Below are 20,615 nucleotides of genomic sequence, written 5' to 3' on the forward strand. Positions count from 1 at the left end.
CCTCCTCGCCACGTGTCGGCCACTGCCGGCCTCTGCGACTGCAACCGTCACCTCGGAGTCAGCGCTGGTCGTGTCACGCAAGTGGATGATTTTCCCGCCCAAACGCCCTCCTATAAATAGGCCCCTAAGGCCTTCATTTGAACTTTCCTCAATCTTCTGAAGCAATCGGTACCCTCAGAGAGTCCCGAGCATCAGTTCATCGAACCAGTCGAGCAAAGCCAAGCTTCAAGTTCTCTCCTTCGAGCAAAGTACCAGCAATCGGTAAGCTCTTGATCCCTCAGCTTTTACTTTGTTTTTAGCTTTGCGTAGGAATAGGATAGGACTAACTTTGAGCTAACCTCCCGACCCTGTATTAACCCCGACCGACCTTTAGGTAGAAAACATGTCGGATTCGGATAGCCAGAACGCCTCGATCGCAGACTACGACGACGCAATCGAGCACAGCAGCGAGGAGGTGGACATCATGTCCTACTCCCCAGAGGTCGAACAACGACCACAGCCCATTCCCGACCGAGCCCCCGAGCCAGCAGGGTCATCAGGTTCGTCAGGGACCTCGGGGTCGAGCTCCAGTGGGTCGGGGAGCGAGGCAACGTCCACGAGCGGACGAAGCCTCCCGGACGAAGGCGTTAGGGAAACGCCTACGAGGGTAATAGGGGATTACCCTCGAGCCGAGCCTGAGGGCGGAGACCGGGCCGACGAAGCCGAAGCGGATGAAGAGGACCCGACCGGGCCGGCGCCACCGAGCGGGGACGGGTTTGAGTTCCTCAACAGCGAGAGCGTTGAAGGCCAGAAGAGCTTGCTGACAAAAGGAGAAGCAAGCAAAATTGCGGCAACTCTTACTGGTCGGGTCGAGTTCGATACCAGCAGACAGCTCGGAAGTATCATCGAGCGGCACCAAGGGAAATGGATCGGGCTGCATTACGATTCGCTAATGGCCCCGATCACATTCCCCTTTTCCAGCCTCCTTACAACATTCTTGGGCTACTACCAAGTTATGCCCGGGCAGATTTGCCCGAACGCGCATCGGATTATCGCATGCTTTCCCCAGATCTGCAATCGGCACAACGTATCCTGTACGATGGAGCTCTTCAACTTTGTCTACCAAGTGAAGGTGCTAGCGGCCGCGTATGGGGGTGGATTTCTGATGATACAATCCCGAGCGGATAGATGCTCGATCGAAGGGCTGCCCGGGAACAACCGAGGGTGGAAGAACCGGATCTTCTCAGTGAAGTATGATCCGTGGATCCTCCCGGTCGAGAGGGTCTGGAGCCAGCGTTTCCGGAAACAAGTCATCCCAAGCGAGACCCAAGTCCTTATAGACGCCGTCTCTAAAATCTCGGGCGAAATCTACGAGTATCGAATCTTCAAGACGCCCGAGTCCCTCGAAGCGGCTGACTTGCCCGAGCCTGTATATAATATACCCGATAAATACAAGTCCGAGCCCCGGGGCGTCACGATCGCAAAGATGCCCGCCCGGGGCGAACGAAAGGGCAAAGGTGCGACGTTAGCCCCTTTCACCGATCTCAGAAGCCCGGCTGGGCCTTTAGCTCGACCTAACCTATTTTGTTTTGTTTTGCAGGAATGGCCGGTTTCGGAGATGAGGATGTCCCGGTGCGCCCGGTGGCCAAGATTTCCCTTGGCAAAAGGAAGGGCCAAGCCAAACTGGCCGGGGAAAAGGAGATCCCGGTTGCCCGACCCATTGGGGCGTCGACCATCACCACGACCGAAGGCTTCGTGGTGGACGCCTCAGAGGTCCTGGTCTCCCGAGTGGCGGTCGGGAAGGGGAAAGAGAAAGTGGCAGAGAAGACCACCTCAGAGACCGGGGCCTTGAAGCGGCGCCGGGAACAACACAGCCCGACCCCGTCGGGCGGGGGCAGCAGAGGCGGATCTTCGATCCTTGCTCGGATCGGGAACGCCGGGTCGGCCAAGGAGGACTTCTCCAAGCTGACCCCGAGCCAGGTAGCCGAGAAGATCGGCTACGACTTGGCTGAGGTAAGCGTATTTTCCTTCTTCTGAACTTTCTCGTAGTACTGCTGTCCGGCTAACGCGGTCGTTCATATATGCAGATCTCCCGAGCGGCCCAGTTTCTTCAACAACGGGCCCTTCAGGCCAACGAAGCTGAGGCCTTGAAGAAGGTTGCCAACCGGCGGCTACAGGAGATCCGGGATCTGGAGGCTCAGCTAAAGAAGGTCAAAGCTGAGCGGGACCTCTCCGAGCAGGTCGCCCAACAGGCGATCGGGGAGGCAGCCGAGCTCAAGGCTCGCCAGAACGACCCGGATAAGCTCGCCCAGCATCTTTTCCTAGACACCAAATCGGGCGCTCGCTTTCTCCAGTCCGTTCGAGGCACAGAGGTCGGGGAGAAGCTGATATGGACGTTTGGCCGGTGGGCGTACAAAGCCGGTCAACGAAAAATGCGTGATCAGACCAAGAAGATCATGGAGCAGGCCCTTGAAGGGGATGATCTTCAGTTGGTCTTGACCACCCTCCCTGACGACGTAGCCGACCCGGGGCCAGCACCTTTTGATCCAAAGGATCGGGCTATGGCGAGCGGAGCTGAAGCCGCTCCGAGCGGGGAGGAAGCGCCGAGGAAGGGCGATGCCGAGGCGAAGAAGTAGAATAGGCTTGAAGGAACGCTGATCGGGAGCCCGGTCCCGAATTTGTACCGGGCACGTCTTTTAAATTAATGAAATACTTGCGTCATTCGTCCTTCTTTCTGCTTTTTTACTTTTAGTAATGCACATGCCGACCCTTAATGCTCGACCTCATGGCCTTTTGGCCCGGTCCTGCACTACTCGATCCGTTCGACGCCCGACCTTATGGCTTTATGGCCCGGTCGTGCATCCGAGATTTTGACATCAAACTGGCCAACCTGATCGGGTTTACCCGGTCTCCAGGCCTTGTCAAAATTTTTGAAAATAAGTAAGCCTCTACGGTCGGGATACTTCCGAACGACGGGCCTGTAAATACTTCCTTCATCCCAGCCCCCACACTATTGTGCTCTCATGGCACGAGTGAGTGCAATAGTGGACAAGAAGTGATCAGATCGGGGAATTATGCTGTGTGCTCCTGGCTTCCCCGACCGGTGGCGTGACTCGAATGTCCGCCGATGTGGAGCGCGTCTGACCGGTCGATAAATTCGCCCGGTCGGTGTAGCTTGAAGATAAATTGATCTGCGTGCACCGAATGTAAAGAAAATGACCGACCGGGCCGCCGCATGCAAGCGGTCAAGCAATCACCGATCGTATATACATTAAAACCTTCCCGCTCGCAGGCGGTTAATATCTACAAACATAGGAATTTAACTACAAACGACGACCGGGACCTACACACAGGTCAAGCCCCCTCTTCGTCCAAAGATTACAAAAAATAGGCTTAATGCCTAAACATGACGAGGTGCTCGGAATTCCAAGTCCCCTCGATTACCCGACCGGTTGTCGTCTCCAGTCGGTATGTACCCGGTCGTATGATCGCGCTGATGATGTACGGCCCTTCCCAGTTTTGAGCTAGCTTTCCGCCCTCTAAAGGTTGACTGGTCTCCCTTCGTCGTAGAACATAATCTCCAACCTGAAAATAACGCGGGTTGACCCGAACGTCTTTAGAACTCTTAACACGCTTCTGGTATTCGGCCATACGCCGAGCGGCTAGCTCTCTTTTTTCTTCGACCGCATCGAGGTCTACGGACATCGCATGCTCATTCTCCTCCGCATTGTAAGTTCTCTCTCGATCGGTCGGGATCCAAGCTTCGATCGGGAGTCGAGCTTCGGCTCCGTAAATCAGGGCGAAAGGGGTCTCTAAAGTAGCTTCTCTCGGGGTCGTCCGATAAGTCCACAGCACATATGGCAACTCATCGGCCCAACTACGACCAGCCGAATGTAGCTTCTTTTTCAAACCTTCCAAGATCGTCCGGTTAGCATTCTCCACTTGTCCGTTTCCCTGCGGGTAAGCCACCGACGATCGGATGTGAGTCGTCCCGATCGTGGCCAAAAAGTTCTGGAAGTACTGGCTTACGAACTGGCGGCCATTGTCACTGATGAGATGTACGGGCACGCCAAAGCGGGAAACCACATTTCGCCAGAGAAAATGAGCACATTGCTGAGAGGTGATCGTGGCTAAGGGCTCGGCTTCTATCCACTTGGAGAAATAATCAACGGCGACAATCACGAACCTTCTTCGACCAGAGAGCTAAGGGAAGGGGCCCAAGATATCCACCCCCCACCTAGCGAAAGGAATTGCGGTCGTGACTGGTTGATAGAAGGTTGCCGGTCGTCCAGGCATCCGGGCGTACAGTTGGCACGTCTCACATTCCCGAGCTAACTTTTCACAGTCTAGCTGGAGGGACGGCCAATAGTACCCGATCAGCATGATACGACGGGCAAGCGATCGGCCTCCTTGATGCGAAGAGCAAATTCCCGAGTGAAGTTCCTTCATGACTAAATCGGCCTCAAATGCGGTCAAGCAACGCATGAGAGGGCCTCCATACGATCGCCTGTAGAGACGGCCATTCAAGACTTGGAACCTCGGGGCTCTCAACTTGGCCTTTCGAGCACGCTGAGGGTCGTCTGGAAGTCGACCGTGCTCGAGGAACTCCTTCAGATCGGTGATCCAATTGTCTTCTGCCGGTTGGATTGGATTGACCGGTAGACGATGGATGCTATGTCTCGGGATCACCAAAATCCGAGCTATCTTCGACATGTGTTCCGGGGCGTCTTGAGCCAATTTAGATAAGATATCTGCGTCGGCGTTATCCAATCGAGGTATATGTCGGACGGTATACCCCCGGAACTGAGCAAGCTTCTCCATGGCAAGGTCTCGGTATAGCTGCAAACGCTCTCCATTGACTTCATAATCCCCGAGAACTTGCCCGACCACGAGCGCGGAATCCGTTTGAGCCCGAATGTATTCAGCCCCCAAATCCCGAGCACACTGTAAGCCATTAACAAAGGCTTCGTATTCGGCTTCATTATTGGTCGGGTGGAACTGATACATGAGAGCAAAATAAACCTTGAATCCTTTCGGGCTCGTGACCACCACCCCTCCTCCTGCTCCTTTCTTGCTACTCGACCCGTCAGTAGCCAACGACCACCACTCAGCCTCGGGATCCGCTACCTCGGGGGGTCGGGTATCCCGGGCGGTGCACTCGACCAAGAAATCAGCAAGGGCCTGACCTTTGATAGCTGGTCTTGGTCGGTATTCGATCGCATACTGGGTCAGCATTAACGCCCACTTGACTAGGCGACCTGATGATGAGGCAGTTCGGAGGACTGGCCCGATCGATTGATCGGTCAACACGCGAATTGCTCGACCTTGGAAATAGGGAGCCAGCTTCTTCGCGGCAATGTATAAGGCGTAGACGACCTTCTCTAGCCGGGAGTACCGAAGCTCGGGACCATGTAGCGCGTGGCTTACATAGTACACCGATCGCTGGACCCCTTCCGGATCGGTTCGGCACAACACTGCGCTTACTGCACGATCGGAAACGGCGAGGTACACGTCTAGCTCTTCTCCAAGCTCGGGCTTTGAGAGCACGATCGGTGACATGAGATATTCCTTCAGCTCATCAAAAGCCGCTCGGCATTCTTCGTCCCAGACGAATCCATTAGCCTTCCGCAATACCTTGAAAAAAGGTAAAGCGCGCTCGGCTAGTTTGGAGAGGAACCGGCTGAGGGCTGCCAACCGACCGGTCAATTGCTGGACTTCCCGAACGGTGGAAGGTGGTTGCATGTCCAGAATCGCTTTTACTTTGGCCGGGTTGGGCTCAATTCCTCTCTTGGTCATCATATAGCCGAGGAACTTGCCGGTCTGAACCGCGAATGTGCACTTGGTCGGGTTCAACCGTAACTGGTACTTCCTCATGATCTAGAAGCACTCCCGGAGGTCTCGAGTGTGGTCGGACCGGTCCCGACTCTTGACCAGCATATCGTCGATGTAAGCTTCCATCGTTCGGCCCAATAGATCGGCAAAGAGCATGTTGACCATCCTCTGATAGGTCGCTCCTGCGTTCCGTAGGCCGAACGGCATCACTCGGTAACAATACAGCCCGTCCGGGGTCACGAAGGCTGTCTTGCTCTCGTCTTCATGGTGCATCATGATCTGATGGTACCCCTTGAAGGCATCCATGAAGCTCATTAATTCGGCCCCGGCCGTCTCGTCGACCATCTGGTGAATGCTCGGTAAAGGATATGGGTCGAGCGGACAGGCCTTGTTGAGGTCCGTAAAATCAATGCACATCCTCCATGCTGGGGGCTTAGGAACAAGAACGATATTTGCCACCCACTCGGGATAAACCACCGGACGGATGTGCTCAATCGCCGCCATCTTTTTGACCTCTTCTCTAACAAATTCGCGGCGATCGGAGGAAAGGTGTCGCGTTTTCTGCACAACCGGCTTGGCTGCGGGGTCAACGGCCAGTTTGTGACAGATGACCGATCGATCAATCCCGGGCATGTCTTCAGGCCCCCACGCAAAGATATCAGCATACTCCCGGAGTATGGCCAAAACTTCCGCTCGAAGCTCGGGGGTGAGGGCTCGGCCAATCTTGATTCTCCTATCCGGACGGTCCTCGGATAGGGGAACCTCTTCTATTTCCTCGGAGGGCTCAGGTTGCTCCTTCCGATCCTTGGCCTCCTCCTTGGCTATGGTGTTCACCCGGGAAGATGGACCGGAGTCACGTCTATTAACCGCTCGGGTGTAACACTTCCGGGCGGATTGGACATCGCCACGGACCACACCGACCCCATTAGGGGTAGGGAATTTCATGCACAGATGGGGCATAGAAATTATCCCACCGATCTTCATAATGGCAGGTCGGCCCAAGATTATGTTGTGGACGCAATGAAGGTTGACCACAACAAATTCCAGCTCCGTTTTGATCGACTTTGGAGGTGTGCCGATCTCGACCGGGAGCGTTATTTTTCCCTCGGGGTAAATAAGAGCCCCGGTAAATCCTGACAGTGGTACACCGACCGGAGTCAGCTCCTTCCTGTCAAGGCCAAGCTTCTCAAAGACGTCCAAGTATAGGACGTTCACACTGCTGCCCGTATCGACCATAACCCTCTGGACGTCCGTCCCCTTAACGTCGATCGTGACCACAAGCGCCTCCATGCCGTGGTCACTGCTGGTAAGTTGGTCTTCGAGGGTGAAGGTTATGGGTTCCATTTTCTGCCTCTTCCCGGTCTCCCGGGAGTTCACTATAGCGACCGGGCAATTTGTCCTTGGTCGGGAAGCATCTCCCAGCCCACCAAAAATGACATGTATGGTAGGCTTTCCGGACGGGCGACCGGTAAACGGAGGGTCAGGGTCCCGTCGGTCATCATGACGATCGTCTCTTCGACCATCTCTTCGGTCCTGACCTGACCGATCGGAGCGGTGATGAGAGCGCCGCTGTTCCCTCCGATCGGTATTCCTCTTGGGGTCCTCTCTCCTTCCCACACACTTGTCCAACTTTCCTTGATTGAGCAAATCTTCCAATAGTTGGAGCAAGTGGGTGCACTCTTCGGTGTCATGCCCAGCACATCGATGGTAAGCGCAATGCTTACTCTTGTCCGAGCCATCTCGATCGGGATGGGGCAGCTTGATGAGGTTGCATGACTGGGCATACTGCATGGCCTCCGCTGCGGACCGGTTCAAGGCCGTAAACTCACCAGTCCTGGTGCGGGATCGGGGGTGGTTGTCACCCGATCGGTGTTCCGCCCGGCCGGCTGGTTTACGAGATGAAGATCCGACTTCCTGCGAGCGCTTTACGGCGTTCGCCTCGCCAGCATTGGCGTAATCTGTGACCCTTCGAAGGGCCTCCTCATACGTGGTCGGGGGGTGTAGGATGAAGTCTTGATACAAATGTCCCGCCCGAAGAGATATGTGAAGCATATGGGTGGCGGTCGCATCGTCCATAGGCTCGACCTCCCCGACCGCTGCTTTCCACTTGACGAGGAAATCGGTCAAGCTTTCCCCTTCTAGCTGCTTGGCCTTCTCAAGATACATGTAGGACTTTCTCACCACTTTGGAAGTGATGAACTTTCTTACAAATTTGATCGCCAGGGTCTCAAATTTATCGATCGACCCCGGTTGCAGGGTTCGGAACCACTCTGCTACCCGACCGGTGAGGGTCGAGTAGAAGGCCCTGCACATCACGGCGTCCGAAACGCCCTTCAGCATCATGTTGCTGAAAAAATCATTCACGTGGGCCTCAGGATCTGCCCGTCCGTCATAACTCTTCTCTCCAGAGACCTTCAAGTCGAGCGGGTAAGGCTGGGCCATTACCGCTGCTGTGAAAGGCGTCTGGTGCAGGGTCGATTGGTTGACCGGGGGTGTTGCAGGGTACGCATTCCTGAGCTGCGCAACTTCCGCCTGGAGGTTATAGAGCAATCCTCGGGTTTCGTTGAGCTCAGCGGCTTGAGCGGCTTGGGTTGTATCCCGAGCGCGTCGCCGTCGGTGAGATCTCGACCCGCTATACCCAGATGAAGCCTCCTGACTAGCCTCCTGCATCTGTACGTCTTCTTGCCCGCGATTCGGGTCTTGGGGTCCCAAATGCTGGCGCATCTCCGGTCGAAGACGATCAAAAGCCGCCGCTCGGGCAGTTTCTTCAGGGTCCTCCGCTTGGACGGCCTGAGCTGGTGCCTCCATCGCATCAGCACCCCCCGACCCCAACCGCGAATGAGCCGAGCGTCGAGCCCGGGATGCGGACTGACGCTGCGGCTCTACCTGTGCGGTCGGTTGTACTGGAGGGGCGGCGGCTGGAGCTGTATAAGCAGGCGTATATGGTGGATAACCAACCGGGGGAGTGTAGCACATCGGTTGGCCTGGCCAGTACCCATACGGTGGAGGTGGGACCGGGTACGGATACTGGCCGGGACACATCATCGGCTGCTGCTGGTATGGCTGACCGGGTGTTGGGTATCCCGGTTGTATGTAATTCACCGGCTGTTGGGCGGCCGGGTATGCATTTGATGGATGCGGTGGTGAGAGGTTGAGGTTTAGATCGACCGTCTGACCTTGCTGTTGGGTAGCGTGATGGTCGGATGAGCTCGCCACATCTGCTTGGTCGTCGGCGAAGTTGTTATATGCCCACGGATACATCGTTGCAAAGAGGCCGAGTGCTCGTCAAGACGTAGCTTTGTTGCACTGGTCCCCCACAGACGGCGCCAAAATGATACTGCTAATTATACGCAAGCAATATAAAATAAACTCGAGACCAATCGAAGCAAGTAGAGATTTTATTGATCACGGTGAAGGCCCTAAGTACAATCTACTTGGTTGCTCTGAGTACCGACTGACTGCGGTCGGGATTCTCTAGTAACAACCTATCGATCGTCCAAAAGTCCCCCACACTGTAGCTACTGTGGGTATTTATAGCCGTTATGCCGGGGACAGGGTTCCAGCCGTTCGGCATGTCCTCCACGTAGCCACCACGTGTCATCCTCCCGGGTGCCCTGCCTGTCGATGTAGAGAGCCGCCACGTGTCCTTCGTCAGCTCTCTCGCCAAAGGGCTACCGCTCGGTGGTTGACATCGTCGTTCGGGCAACTCCCGGTCGGACCCCGACCGGGTTCTTCACAAGGAGCCCGACCTGTTACCTGCAAAGACAAAGAGAAAAGGACAAAGGCTTCTCGGTCGTGGTGAAGCTATGTCGGTCGGGATATTCCCTACCAAGAATATATATATATATATATATATATATATATATATAGAGAGAGAGAGAGAGAGAGAGAGAGAGAGAGAGAGATAGAGAGAGAGATAGAGAGAGGGGGGGGGGGGGGAGTGGATCAGGTGCAAATATAACTTCTCGTGCGATTGTGCGATTAACACAAAAAGACGCATCTTAAGCATTAAAATGGCACACCATAAGTACACAAATCGCACACCTTAAGCACACAAACAAAATACCTTAATAACACAAACCATGCTTGCAGGTTGACCCGTGACCCGTGCAGGCTAATCCCGTAGCCCGCCAATCCGTGCAGGTCAAAGTCCGCGAGACCTGCATTTTTGCAAAATTTTTAGGACCTAACTCGTCCCACTGAGGGGCGATTTTGGGTTGACCCACACCCGTCCCACACGTTCACCTGGTGCTAGGCTTGGTATATTTGCACCATCAGCCTTTAACATATAAATCAGTAGATTTTAGTGGATACATTGCTGATTCGAGCATTGAATTGAAAACATACAGTAGTTGCTAAAGGCAAAGAAATGCTTCCCTAGACGCATAATATAGTTTCTGTGATAATCCATTTTTAGTCTAAAACTAGTATTTAAATTCCAATTAAAGTTTCTATATACTCTATATAATATAATTCAAAGATAAAAAATTAATTAATAAAGCGCCAATCATATACCATTTTTTAAATTATATAAAATAATGAACTGGTTTAGAGCAGTGCAGCTATGGGCCTATGGTAGCGAATGGCAAATATGATTTGCACCATAATTTTTTTTTTATTTTTTATTTAATCTTATACGATGCATTTTATTAGAGATTAAATTCACTTCGTTAAATTATTCGATTTATTAGGGTATTCTTAGAAACACAAAAATGTTTTCTGAAAATAATTTTTTGAAAATAAATCACTTTTTCAAAAACATTTTTATTTTCTAATGTTTGACTGAAAGTCAAAAAAATGATATTTTTTATTTGGCGGAAAGTAAGAAAATTATATATTTTTTTGTTTAGTTCATTTAAAAAACTTGAACGTAAATCTACTACAATGTTATTTTATAAAATATTAATTATTTTAATGATGATAATAATTATTATTTATAATAAAATATAATTATAAATTAAAATTTATAATAGTTATCAAGATTAATAATAATTATAATAAAAAGATGTAAATAAATAATTTTTAATTTATAACTTATTATAATAAAAATAAACATAAAAATTCTAAACTAAAGAAATTGAATTTTTCAATATGGGTCAAGCTAGGGTAAATTTTTATTGTTTGGTAAATTTTGTTGTTTGGTTCGATCCAAAATGCGCTATTTTTTTTTTGGTCAAAATGAGTATTATTTTTCATTGACTTCATTTTTCTTGATAGCCAAACGCCAAACACTGATGTCAATTTTTGGGTTTCAAAGCAAATCATTTTTTTTTTTTGAGTATTACAGACTCTTTGTGCTTCAATAGGTTGACAAAGCAAACCTTATTTATTATATGTTTTATGTTGAATTTTAATTTATAATATGAAATTTAATTTGGTGACAACAAAATTTTTATTATTTAGAAAAAGAAAAAGGAGAAAATTTTGCTTTTAGTCTCATAACTATTGTGATATAGCAACATTTACTTTTAGTTTCACCACATTTTTTTTTTGGGGTATAGCCCATGATTTCTACCGTCGAACACCGTGATTAATCCTCATTAAATTGTAGACATCTCTATTAATGAAAGAGTTGGCCTGAAGATTTAAAGTTGCTTCATACTCAAAGCCAATGATGGAATCCTTCCAATGACCTTGTTGACATTGTTACATTTGGGTATGTATGTTTTAATTTGTATCCAATTGGTTTTAATTTCTAGGACAAAATTTGATAATTTTACAATTTTAATGTTATATTCTTACCCAAAATAATCATAAATGACATAATAAATATTATAAAAACTATTTTTCATTAAAAAATCTATCAAATTATAGTATATTATAGCTGATTCAAACCAATGTGAGTCCTAAAGTAAAGAGCTTAGCATGAAGAGTTTGCTTCAAATTTCTATTTACCATGTGCTAATTGTAATCATGATAACAAAAGAATACTACTAGCTATAATGAGCGGGTTTATCAGTATGTTATCTCAATAATCCATGGTTTGTCCTTCTCTCAAAAAGTTGACTCCCCAACCCCAAGGACCCGACAAAATATTTGAGAAAATGTAAATCACGGTTACTCAATGGCTTAGTAGATATGGTCATTAAATGCTGGTGTGCACAAAGATCTGTCCATTTTGAGCATAATCCGTACACTACAGCCGTTGAGATTCAAACCTTGAATTGGTCTTTTCTTCCAAATACTGCCTATTGAAGACTTGATTGCGCCGGCACCTGCGGGCACGAATGTCGTTCTTCTACTCCTTTCTTAAGCCTACTGTGTTCATAATTCGTAGCAAATTTTATCCTGGGAAGCCTAGACCACAAGGCTCCTAGCACTTTTGGGAGGTGGCAAATACAGTTTTAAAGAAAGAGTGATCGCTTGACTTTTGCTAAAAACTCAACACCAAACACAAAGTCAATCTCTTCATCTTTCCTTCCCTTTTTACCAGAAAAATAATAATCTTATTTTATTGGGATTATTATTTGTTTTCTACCAATGGAATACCAACAATATTTTCTTATCAAAAAATTTGAACATTAAATTATGTCAAATAATTTACTATTAACTTGAGTGTATATGCTAAATGCCTTGTGGTTGAGTGGTATAGCTTTGACCCCTTCAATGAGAGATTTCAGGTTTCAACCTTAGTGTGGGGACAATGACTCTTTTTGTGCTTCAGGACTTTAAGAAAGTTCATAGTGTAGACGGTAGACAAACCTTCCCTTCCTTTGTATATATATATATTTTTGGAATAAAGGTTAAATAGGCCACTCAACTGCACACCTAACTACAATTAGCCCATCGAACTTAAAAACAATGCAATTGAGTCCCTAAACAACACAAAATCATGCAATTAGGTCCAAAATGACCTGTTTACCTGAAAAAGCGATTACCGATTAAAAATGATTTTTAAAATAATTAATTAAAATTAAAATTAAAAAAAAAAAAACTAAACTACCTATTCCTATTTGACCCTTATTCCTATTTTTCTTTTAAAAAATACGGAATATTTCTCAAAAAAAAAAAAAAATACGGAGTGTTTATCTATATATTCTAATATTTTATTTAATTATCCCCACCATAAGTGACATAAAGACATTGACAACCATGAACTTGACCTCAGTAGAGATCACACGTGCGTACATGTCATTGTCATTTTTTTTTTTTAATTTAATTCCATAATGAGGCAATCAAAATGATAATAATTAATATAATGTCTTGCATGTAAAACCTCTAACCATACAATAATCACATTAATTATATAAATTTCATATAAGATATCAATAAACACTAATATCAAATTCCATATGATACAATTATGTATGCCGTTGACACCAATGTTAACAAATTATGTATATATGCATAAATGCATGCATGCATATTGATGGGTCCCAACTCCCAACCAATTGTTATATCGTGCACGGGGCGCACAATGCATTGTGCCCATAAAAATCTCATGTTTCGTATATACATATATAATTGTATGGGAAAATGGTCAAATAGGGTCTTAAACTATTGCTCAAAAGTGAATTAGCCCCTCCAACTTTGTAAAGAAGCAATTAAATCCATGAACAATGCATTTTGATGCAATGAAGTCCAAATACAAGTAAATGACCTACTATCATAGGTCATTGCATATCCGACCACTTTTCGACATATTTTCGTGCAAAACAGTGATCGGTGACCAGTGACCGACGAACGTCGAACGGTCGCCGATCACGAAGAAGGCTATACCTCCCTGATAAGGCAACCAAGATCTGGGGTGCCTTCTCCGTTGAGAAGGCCACCACAGTGGTAGCCTTCTCGACCAGAGAAGGCCTGACGAGAAGGCAACCCAATTTGGGTTGCCTTCTCGTCGGAGAAGGAAACCCAGCTCCAGTTGAGAAGGCCACCACTAGTGGTATTGCGGTGGTGGCAGTGGCGGTAGCGGTGGCGGTTGTGGTGGTAGTGTGGTCTTGTACTGGTGGTGGTGATGATGGTGGTGGTATGGTGTTGATGGTGGCGATGGTGGTGGTGAGGTGGTGGTGGTATGGTGTTGATGGTGGTAGTGGTGGTGATTGCGGTGGTATGGTGGTGGCGGTGGCGGGGTAGCGGTGGTACGTGGTGTGATGTTGGTGTAAAAGTTGGAAAATGACTTCTCAAAAAAAAAAAGGAAAGTTATTTTCCTCCAAAACAAGCATATTTTCAAAGTCAACGAAAAATGATTTCCGTTGACTTAATTTTCCAGACACATCCAAACACTGGAATCTCAGAAAATGATCCAGGTTTTCAAATACACCCTTAGCTGAATTTTGCACTACAACCGTTGGAGAGTTATAGGCAAAGATGATCCTCCCCTATCACAACTTCATTGATGAGGCTTCCCCTCAATCTCAGCTATTGCTTTACTTTCCAAGTAAAGAATGTTTGGAATTCACATGCCTTATTTGCATCGTCATTAGAAAAAAAAAAAAAAAAAAATCTGTAAAATGGATCTCAACCACCCGTTGGAAGAATATTTCATTTTCCTTTGACCACTTTCTGCGCATGGATGCATTTTGATACATTGTACGTATCAATGTTTTCATTTTCATTAAAAGAGTGGAGATATCATATATCAAATCCTTATCTTCATAACATATATATGGTTGAACTTATGTTAGCATCTTCTAATCATGTGTGTTTGAGCATACAATATTTAGAGATAAATGTGTATGTAGTCTAATTATTAAATGAGCATGTAATATTTATACATAAATTTGCAATCTAATTATTGGCTTAACTTTTTAATTCAGACAGGTTGGAAGGAGGAAATTAGTTGGAGTATAAATTTGATTCCTACAATTGAGGCAAATTAAATAATATAAAATCAAAGGTAGGTGTTTTGCCCAATGGTGTTCGATTTGGAGTTTCCCATTGACTATATTTTTTAAATGCAACTAGTTTCAATTAATTGTGCAAGTATTGTTGAATTTTTGTTTTGAGAAATTTTTAAATCATATTTTTGACTTCTCAGTTATTTTTGAGTAGTTAATTAGATCAGTATCTCTCTTTCAATTTTTACAAATTTAATCCTTTAATTGTTAAACGAGTTTCAAATCCAATTGTTCGACTAACTGAGATATCAAACTTCATTTGCACATAAGATTTTATGAAGACAAATATATTTATAACTTCTAATTTATTCTCAATTTTCTTATAAAATCTTAGACACAGTACAATTTACAACTTACTTAACAATCATAGACTTAATTTGTAAAAATTGAAAAAGAGAAATTAGATTTATTACTCAAAATAATTGTGTGACTAAAATTACTTAATTTAAATATCAAACTAAGAAAATCTAACTCCTTCTTAAGCTATAAGCAGATGCTTTTCCCTCCGTTAGTATAGTACTATTCTTTTGAAGGTAAACCATCAACTTTATATTAATGGAAAAAATGTGTAAAGAAATTTTTGATTTAGTAACCTTTTCTCTAATCCCCTCCTTGTCCGTATTTTTTGTCAATGTCCCCACTAAAATTTGAACCTTTGACCCACAGTTATGTCGCTTGATCACAAAGTCTGACATATCTCTCCTCGCATGAACATCTCAGTTGGTCGGGTGAAATTTGTGAAGAATGACTAGTGATTAAGTCTCACTAGCGACAGTGTGGGAACAACCTCTTAAAGTGAGGAGGGCTCCTTATGCACAGTAAGCAAAAGTTTAACCTCTATAATTCAGCTCAATTACTATGATTTACATCCTTCTAGATGTTCTATTCGACTGAAAGTGTAGGGGGCCCTTGGAGTTGAGAATCCAACTTTTTGAGAATAATATTAAGAAAAAATATGAGACGCGCATAGGAAGGTTCAGGAGAAAAATGAAGACCAACAACAACGTTTGACCAACAAATATTCAAAAATCAAAATCAAATCCTGCCCGTCTCCGTAAAGCTAAACAGTACAGAAAATGGTCAACTTTGGACTACCTCTAAATAAATTAAGTTCAAGATTAAGATATAATTAGATGATGACAAATTTTTTTTTTTTTCAGATGATAAATTAACTTGAATTCAAATTTTATTACATCTATGCACTCATGAGAAGCACTAAAAGAACCAAGTAAATTAAACTTATTAAAAATTAATATATTTTTTTTTTTTGAAAAGATGAATACTAATCATTCATCTCTTATCGAATAAATTATAAGTTCTATTTGATAAAATTAATTGTTGAATTAGCTGATAACTGTAAAAAAAAAATATATATATATATATATATATATATATATATATATATATATATAATATTAGTAGGCACGTGCATTTTTCTTCCGTGTGGTTTGGTCCATATTGCAGGCCATCTGAAATTCACCCACATTTTCCTAGTTTCCCACTTCTCATTTCTCATAATATTCTTCTCCATTTTTTTGGTTTTTCTCTTTTAACATTCTCAAATCATCATGCTACCTTAACCAGACGAAACTCAAGAACAACCCCAAATTAAAGAGCAGATTGGCGGGTGGATGGTTTATACAGATCATGTCACAACAGAAAACTGTTGAAAATCTTTGTCTCGTCCCAGTTTTCAGTTTCTTTTTCTTGATTGTTACAGCCCTTACAGGTACTTTTACTGATTTTTCTGTTATTTTTATGATTTTTGTGTTTTTTGAGGAAGATTGTGTTGAGTTGACTTGAAGAGTTTAAGGAATCTATTGGACTGACACATTTTTAAAAAAAAAATATTTTTGGAAAATCATAGGGGGGCTTGTGAGTGGAGATTCCTTGGAGACAGACAAGGATGTTTTGATGAACCTGAAATCATATATTGAGAATCAGAGCGCTGTTAACAGAGGATCAAGATGCACAAAATGGAATTCAACAGATTTGTCACCCTGCAATTGGCCCGGAGTTTTCTGCTCCGGGGGGAGAGTCACCGGACTAAACCTCTCCGGCGACTACCTGACCGGAAACATGTTCCACAACTTCTCTGCCCTAACCAGCTTAACCTATCTGGACCTGTCCAGCAACACGATTGGCGGGGTCATCCCAGAGGACCTGGGCAAGTGCCACAGCTTAAGATTCTTGAACCTGTCACATAACATCATTGATGGGGAGCTCCATCTGAGTGGGCTGGAGAGCTTGGAGGTTCTAGACGTGTCGTTGAACCGGTTTCACGGGGATGCCGGGCTGGCTTTCCCCGGAAGGTGTGACGGTTTGGTGGTGGCGAATATTTCCGGCAATAACTTCACCGGAGAGATGGGAAATGCCCTGGAAAAATGTGGGAATCTTAGGTATCTTGATCTGAGCTCAAATAGTTTGAGTGGGGATTTGTTGTTGTTCGGGTTTGATAATCTGAAAGAGCTTTCAGTGGCTCAAAATCATATGTCTGGCGGGTTGCCCTGGTGGGTTTTCAACCAAAGTTGCAGCCTGGAATCTCTGGATTTGTCTGAGAATAAATTCTTTGGCGAAGTGCCTAAGGAGGTGTCCAATTGTAAGGATCTAAGTATGATAAACCTGTCTGGTAACAACTTTTCAGGGCCAATTCCTAGTGAAATTGGGTCACTTGAGAGCCTTGAGGGATTGTACTTAGGAGGCAACAACTTTTTGAGACACATTCCAAACACTTTAACCAGCCTGCCCAAATTAGTGTTCCTGGACCTAAGCAACAACAGCTTTGGGGGTGAAATTCAAGAAATTTTCGGGGAATTTAAGCAGGTCCGGTTCCTTCTGTTACATGGAAATGGCTACACCGGAGGGATCGTCACATCTAGAATCACCGAGCTCGTGAACCTCTCGCGGTTGGACTTGAGCTACAACGATTTCTCCGGTCCATTGCCTGTTGAGATCTCCAAAATGACAAATTTGAAGTTCCTGGTTCTTGCTTTCAACCAATTCACAGGTCCCATACCTTCTGAATATGGTAATTTCCCGGGCCTTCAAGCCCTCGATCTCTCGTCCAACGCCCTAAACGGATCCATCCCTCCAAGCCTAGGAAGGCTAACTTCACTCCTGTGGCTAATGCTGGCAAACAACTCGCTCACGAGCGAAATCCCACCCGAGCTGGGCAACTGCAGCAGCTTATTATGGCTAAACCTCGCGAGTAACAACCTTTCTGGTTCAATCCCTCCCGAGCTAGCAAACATCGGAGCCAACCCAATGCCAACGTTCGAGTTAAACCGGGCTAAAGACAAGATCACACCCGGATCCGGGGAGTGCCTGGCCATGAAGAGATGGATATTTGCTGATTATCCCCCTTTCAGCTTTGTATATCCCCTGCTAACCAGAAAAAATTGCAGAAACCTTTGGGATATGCTGCTTAAAGGGGCTGGAATTTTTCCAGTTTGTGAACTTGGCTCTACTATCCGTACCTATCAAATAACAGGCTATGTACAACTTTCCGGCAACAAATTCTCCGGTTTGGTACCACCGGAGATCGGAAAAATGAGGAATTTCAGTATGCTCCATCTTGGGGACAATAATTTCCATGGAAATTTGCCAGCACAGATTGGAGGAATGCCATTAATAGTACTCAATCTCACCCAGAACAATTTTTCTGGGAAAATTCCTCCTCAAATTGGGAACATCAAGTGCCTCCAGAATCTTGATTTATCTTACAACGCTTTCAATGGCGCATTTCCCACTACCCTCAACAACTTAACCGATCTCAACAAGTTCAACATCTCTTACAACCCGGACATCTTCGGGGAAATCCCGGCGACCGGCCAGATAGCAACCTTCGACAATTGGTCGTTCCTCGGAGACCCTTTGCTGCGCCTTCCTTCCTTCATCAACACCTCTACAAACGGTAAACCCAAACCAGAAAATCCCAAGAAGCAAACGAAAACCAGCGCGGTTTTGGTGTTTGCCGCACTGGTGTCTGCTTCTCTGGTTTGTGGACTTCTTATCCTTGTTGTCTGCCTCGCCGTGAAACCGCCAAAGGATTCTCCGGGGTACTTCTTGGAGGCCTCGGCCTCTTCCTCGTCGCAATGGGTATCCTCAGACGATGATGTTAAGGTTATCCGGTTGGGAAAAACATCGTTCACCCACTCGGATATCTTAAAAGCGACGAGGGGTTTCTCGGACGACAGGATCATTGGTCGGGGAGGGTGCGGGACGGTGTACCGAGGAGTGTTGCCGGACGGGAGAGAAGTGGCGGTGAAGAAGCTCCAGAGAGAAGGCGTTGAAGGGGAAAGAGAATTCATGGCGGAAATGGAAGTTTTGAGTGGAAATGGTTTCGGATGGCCTCACCCTAATCTCGTGATGCTCTATGGGTGGTGCCTCGATGGGGCTGAGAAATTGCTGGTTTATCAATACATGGAAGGTGGGAGTTTAGACAATATCATAACAGATAGGGTTTCATTGCCATGGCGAAACCGTCTAAACATTGCAATAGATGTAGCAAAGGCCTTGGTGTTTTTGCACCATGAGTGTTACCCTTGCATTATTCATAGAGACGTCAAGGCTAGCAACGTGCTCCTTGATAAGGCGGGACGGGCACGGGTCACGGATTTTGGCTTGGCTAGAATCATGGACGTGGCCAAGACCCACATCAGTACCGTCGTGGCAGGGACCATCGGATACGTGGCACCGGAGTATGGACAAACGTGGAAAGCCACGACAAAAGGGGATGTGTATAGCTTCGGCGTGCTGGCCATGGAACTGGCCACGGCTAGACGGGCCGTGGACGGAGGGGAAGAGTGCTTACTAGAATGGGCGCGAAGAGTGATGGGCGATGGCCGGCAAGGATTTAGCCGAGCATCGCCGCCCGTGGCTCTCTTAGTGTCGGGGTTGGCAGAGGGGGCGGAGCAAATGTGCGAGTTGTTGAGGATTGGGATTTGGTGCACGGCCGAGACGCCGCATTTTCGCCCAAATATGAAGGAAGTTCTTGATGTTTTGCTTAGGATTTCACCCACTAGTACTAGGAATTCTAGTCGAGGATCACCTTCTGGTCCTTCATTTTGATGCATTCATTAAATGTGAAAAGGTGTCATAATTTTTTGGTATAATTGAGGGGTAGGATTTAGATTGACAATGGTAATGTGTGTTATAAATTTAGGAGTTTCTTTGTGTGAATTCTTGTATTCTTCTCATTCAAGAATGTAATATACATTGTAATATAGAATAAAGTGAAAAAAAAAAAAAAAAAAAAAAAGACAATAGTAAATAGAGAACCTTCAATTTTTTATTATTTATTCTTTAATCCAATATATACAAACATATAATTCATGTATAATCATAATATAAGTCTGATAGTAATGTTCACATTTATTTATTTACACCATTTCCTTTAGATATTACGATATCATACTCCTGCCTTGGTTGAAAACATTGCTAGAAAAACTTAATGGAAAAAATCAAGTTGAGGAAAAAGAAAGTACATGATGTATATGTGTATTAATGTGTTGCACTAAATGGCTCATTAAAAAATGTTTAATTAAGAAAATTATATAAAATTTTTACATACACAACAATAATCATGAAAAAATTTATATGTGTTTTTATAAATATAAAATAATCAATAACTACATCATCAATGTCTTCATAAATAAATAAATATAGTTTATAAAAACGAATAAACAATTTAAAATCATATAAGTTTACAAACAATAACATTGTTATCATAATAAGTAATAAATTAATTATTAATAAAAATTTAAACAAAACTTACAAACATATATGAGCGGAGCTAGAAATTAAAATATTTCAAAACGCTATAAAAATTATTCATAACAAAATATGAAACATAATTAATTGGATAAAAATGGTTGGAATAGAAAACACATTATAAACCACACATCTTCTATATTGATATGATATTTATAAATAATTTTTCTTTTAGCTAGATCAGTTTTAAGT

General features: G+C 45.2%; 1 protein-coding gene across 1 annotated transcript; it reads left to right on the top strand.

Annotated features, from left to right (window-relative positions):
- Positions 1-16,074: 16,074 nt before the first annotated feature.
- Positions 16,075-19,857, top strand: LOC109193584 (probable LRR receptor-like serine/threonine-protein kinase At1g74360). Its single transcript, XM_019344459.1, has 2 exons — positions 16,075-16,380; positions 16,519-19,857. Exons 1-2 carry the CDS (start codon positions 16,299-16,301, stop codon positions 19,719-19,721), a joined length of 3,285 nt encoding a protein of 1,094 aa, XP_019200004.1. The 5' UTR covers positions 16,075-16,298; the 3' UTR covers positions 19,722-19,857.
- Positions 19,858-20,615: the final 758 nt, after the last annotated feature.

This window comes from Ipomoea nil, unplaced genomic scaffold (genome assembly GCF_001879475.1).
Source record: "Ipomoea nil cultivar Tokyo-kokei standard unplaced genomic scaffold, Asagao_1.1 scaffold1895, whole genome shotgun sequence".
NCBI classification, from domain to species: domain Eukaryota; kingdom Viridiplantae; phylum Streptophyta; class Magnoliopsida; order Solanales; family Convolvulaceae; genus Ipomoea; species Ipomoea nil.

Coding starts and splice junctions, on each gene's coding strand:
- LOC109193584 (XM_019344459.1), top strand. CDS start 16,299: ATGTCACAACAGAAAACTGTTGAAAATCTTTGTCTCGTCCCAGTTTTC. Junction 16,381..16,518: donor GATTGTTACAGCCCTTACAG/GTACTTTTACTG, acceptor GGAAAATCATAG/GGGGGCTTGTGAGTGGAGAT.